The sequence below is a fragment of the Nanorana parkeri genome, unplaced genomic scaffold, assembly GCF_000935625.1.
Source record: "Nanorana parkeri isolate BGI_ZX_2015 unplaced genomic scaffold, ASM93562v1 scaffold616, whole genome shotgun sequence".
Taxonomy (NCBI): domain Eukaryota; kingdom Metazoa; phylum Chordata; class Amphibia; order Anura; family Dicroglossidae; genus Nanorana; species Nanorana parkeri.
The window spans coordinates 653,703-658,052 of record NW_017306884.1 but is presented as its reverse complement, the minus strand read 5'-3'; the positions used below and the strand labels follow the sequence as shown (position 1 = coordinate 658,052).

General features: G+C 40.8%; 1 protein-coding gene across 2 annotated transcripts in view; it reads right to left on the bottom strand.

Moving 5' to 3' along the window:
* KIAA0895 (KIAA0895 ortholog) overlaps nt 1–3,605 on the bottom strand; it is a 20,248-nt gene extending 16,643 nt beyond the window's left edge. Inside the window, exon 1 of one of the 2 annotated variants that reach the window (XM_018562942.1) lies at nt 3,297–3,605. In XM_018562942.1, the coding sequence (XP_018418444.1) occupies nt 3,297–3,321 (25 nt within the window). In that variant the 5' untranslated portion in view covers nt 3,322–3,605. The remainder of the gene's footprint in view (nt 1–3,296) is intronic. The other variant, XM_018562941.1, reaches the window with a different exon arrangement.
* Nucleotides 3,606–4,350: the final 745 nt, after the last annotated feature.

Sequence of the window (4,350 nt, the reverse complement as noted above, 5' to 3'; positions counted from 1 at the left end):
AGATAGATAGATATATATATATATATATATTCAGAAGAACCTGATTGGCTTGTAGTGTTGTGTCTCTTTCTCCCAATCTGAGTACTGCTATGCAGGGGATTACAGCAGACTGATATCAGGTACTTACCCTAGTTGCATTTAAAAAAAGTGTAAAGATGTTTTCAGTAACTGCATTCAGTTGTATCCCTTCTATCTGCCTGGAGTTCATATTTAAAGCGGAAGCAAACAGCTTTGATTTTTTTTTTTTTGTGCCATAATGTGCAAGTGCGCCGCCACCATCTTCACCGCTCACACTTCCGGGTTCTCAGAAGTTCTCCCCAGTTCAGCCATTAAGTGGCCACAGTTGATGCAACTCCTGCTCACAGTACAGTAGTTAGAACCTCCACGGCATCCAGCCGATTCATGGCATCTTAGAGATGCTGCAAATGGGCTGAGTATGATTGAAGGTGAATAATGCAGCAAAACCTGGATGTTTAATATTATGTTTTAATGGGGCTATTTCTTCTTCCTGTTATTTTTCACTAACGTATTGCTTTGAAACTCACTCCCATGTGCCATCTTGTAAGTGCCACAATCAGTGTATCATATCCATACACAAATGTGCAGGTACAAGGTGAGAATTTGCCTGCATCATGTACAGAGTACCAGGTGAGAATTTGCATTATATACACACTTCTCATTGATTTTGACTTACTATGTAACATTAGTACCAGGTAAAGTTTCACTGACTTGCGTCTGAGCACTGCAAACATTTCTCATTGTTTTTAACTTGCTATGCAATATTAATATCCAGTAAGCATCTACTGACAACACCAGCAATTAATTTAAAAACTATCAAAGAACCTGGTACACAGGAAACAAAGGACTTCCTTTTATTATTAACTAATTTATATACTCATTATTAGTGTGAGTCACAAACTGTGGCTTCCCATTTGCCTTTTACCTTTGTACTATTCAAATTAAAGCCCAAATGAATAAGTTACAAGCCAGCGACATTTGAGATCTTTTATTGTATAATTGAGAATGATCCACTGTGCAACTGAACAATAAAGGTTAGAGAGAAAGTTTAGGTGAACGACTGTGGAATTCTGGATATTTAACTAATGCTATGCTTGTAGAACATTTCTGAGACAATTTAGTTCTGGGTATTCAAACAAGTGTTTGCTTATGAAACAACAATGGGGCACTATTCCATTTATAGTCTGGTTCACTGTTCATTGCTCAGCACGTACGCACTAGTGTTGATTTACTAAAGGAGTTGAGATTGTTCACTTGGCAAACTGAATGTTCACTGCAATTAGTATATGAGGTGAAGATGCATTCAAGTTTTTTTTTTTTTTTTCCTTTGCAAATTATTGGGTATTCAAAGCAAACACAGCATCTCCGTATTTCATAAACTCAGTGAACATTTTACACTGCAGTTCAGAAAAGAGGATTGTCCCAGGATGTAGGATAGATGCATCCAGGGACAATAATTTATCCCAATCCGCATGTAATCGTACTGTGTACGTTTACATGTATACTTCCGCTGACAGATGCAGGCACTGTCACCCTGTCATTAACTTGAACGTGCACAGTGGCTGTATCTGGGATTGATGAGGCAAGAATCTGCAGATTCTTGATGCAGGAATCCCAGAACGCCCCGTGCGAATGCAGTCTTACTTAGCAGCGTTCAGCTGTCAAATACCTGTATTCCAAAGGGTAGGAATGGTTTCAGGATAAAGTCTGGAAATGTATAAGTAATTGACTGTTTCCCAGGTATAAAAGCTATCTTTTCACAGCATTTTTATCACAATCAGTGGGAATATGCTTGGAGTATTGTACCCGCTATGGAGTTATATACTGTATGGTCCATGGTGAAGACAGCTAGCCACCATTATGTGTTCTACCGGTGTAACTACATTAATAAGAATATCCACTAAGGTTACAGCAGCTGCCTGTGTGCCAGTCCAGAGCCAAGCAGTGATCTCTTCTCTACCACAGTATGCCTTAATGCCAACAGCACATATAGCCTATCCCAGGAGTAGGCGACCTTGGTACCCCAGCTGATGTGGAACTACAAGGCACATGAGGCTTTGCCAACTCTGACAGCCACAGGCATGACTCCGGGCAGAGGCATGATGGGATTTGTATTTTCAGCACAGCTGGAACGCCAAGATTGCCTATCCTGTGCTTACACATTTTATCTTGCTTGCTACCTAAATGATGCACATATCTGCACTCCCAATTCTGAGGAATCAGTGTGAGTGCAGTGTGGATGCAAGCAAGTCGCTAAAGATTAAGAAAATCAGCATCAGCAAGGTTTGCAAGAATGAGGCACATGGAAAACTATGAAACATAAAATGAAGTAGGCTGCCATTGCTGACCTATTTAAAAAAATGCTAGTTGCCTGGGTGTAATGTTGATCCCCAGGCTTCAATACTTTGAGTCACATATCTGGAACACATATGCAGGTAGTGAAGTGAGAGCCCCGGACCTGTATAAGGGCTCATGCAGTTGGGTGTTCTCCTGCGTTTGACATACACCAACAGATTTGACCTGCTTTGCTTTGTGTTTCTTTGGACACAGCAGGTCCTATTAAGATGCATTTCCCTTCCAGGCAAAGTGCAGCCCTTTTGCTCCATTCACGTTTGAATGCACACGTTTCAGCAGCCTGAATTTAAAACGAAAAAGCTACTTTTGACAAAATCACCTTTCTACTCAAACCCTGATAGCTCTGGGGAACTGACTTAAAGTACTGAATCTAGGGGATCAGAATGACAGCTGAACAAGCAAGAGGTGTCAATAAAGGCACTCAACGTATTTTCCTTTAACTAAAACAAAAAGCTTAATGTCATCTTACAGCTAATTGAAATTGAACAGCCAGTTTTGAAGTCCTAGTTCATAAAATGAAATATAATCAGCTATGATAGACAGGGAGCGAACAAGCTTGACCATTGGCCACAAGTGGTTATAGATCACTTCTGCTATTTTAATATGGGATAAGAGTAACCTCTCATTACAATGCCTCACCTGGAATTCTACTATACCTGTATGTTTATATTTCATTTTAGTGCATTGATGGGGTGATAACAATTGATCCTACCCACCCAGAATGGTTGCCATTTACTGTGCTTTTAGGAATGAATGGTTAAGTGAAATGTCTACTGAATGTGCTGCAGTGCGTCAGCTAAGAGGGCTGTAAACAAGCAAAAACAGCAATATTTTAAAGAGCAGAGCAGACAGAAAGTAAATGATTAAAAATGACTTTATGTGATAACCACTCAAAGAATATTTGTATCTTTATATCTACTCACCAGTAACGCAGATGGATTCCATCATGTTTCCTTATCTAGACCAGGTTCTTGATAATTGCTGTATTATGATACCTCTGCTAAGGATGTCTATCGTTACTAAGAGCTTTGACAGAGGGCCAACATTTTACTAAATGCTGTCAGTTGATCGATGGGTTTGGTGCATTGCATGAAAATTTCTGGTATATTTCCAAAGGCATAGACAGATGGAGAGCCTGACTCTGCTCTGACATTCAGCCTGTGGCTATTGTTCCTCTCCCATTGACAACAGTAGCAGCTTCATGCCAGAGTGGTTTGGAGCTCTACCTTGGTCTCCATGGCAACAGCTCGCTGAGCTGCACGTCACACACCAAATGAATAGGAATCCATTCTTGGAGTGAACTTTTAGAAGCAGTGTGTGCTAGCAGAGTTCACACACCACATAGTGCCGTGCCGAAAAAGACTCTTACCCAACTAGTAGGCAAAAGGGGCATTTAAAGGCAAAGCAAATGCAGATGCACCCTGATACAATAGTATAGCAATGCCAATGTACATGCAAACTGAGCTACAGCTATACAGTATAAGCTCCATGTCAGCCCTCCTGTCACTGGCAGTACAGGATCAATAAACAGAACACTCATCTGCTAGTACAGTATTGCTCCTTTGCTGATCAAAATGCTGCGGAATCTTGCTGGTCAGTGAGTATTAGCAGTAGCGTTGGTATGGCCAGCGAGGAAACCATAGAAGCAGGTGAGAGATTGGCTTACTCTCCTAGAGATCCTTACACTGGTGGAAACTCGCTAGTGTTACAGGAACCTAAGACGTAATTAAAAATAGAAAAACATTTTAAAGCGCAACTCCTGCCAAAAAACAAAAATACACATATGTTAATAGTTAGCCCGACCAAAAGGATTTGTCATTCTGTGCAGCCCATCTTGTGATTTACACACCTCTCCCACTCTGCACAGCCAGATAGGTGACACATGCATTTGCTGCTTGTGCAACTTCCTATGTCATCAGTCTGTCTCCAGCTTGTTTATTGGACAAAAATTAAGAAGTAGGGATGTCGCTAGTGTCG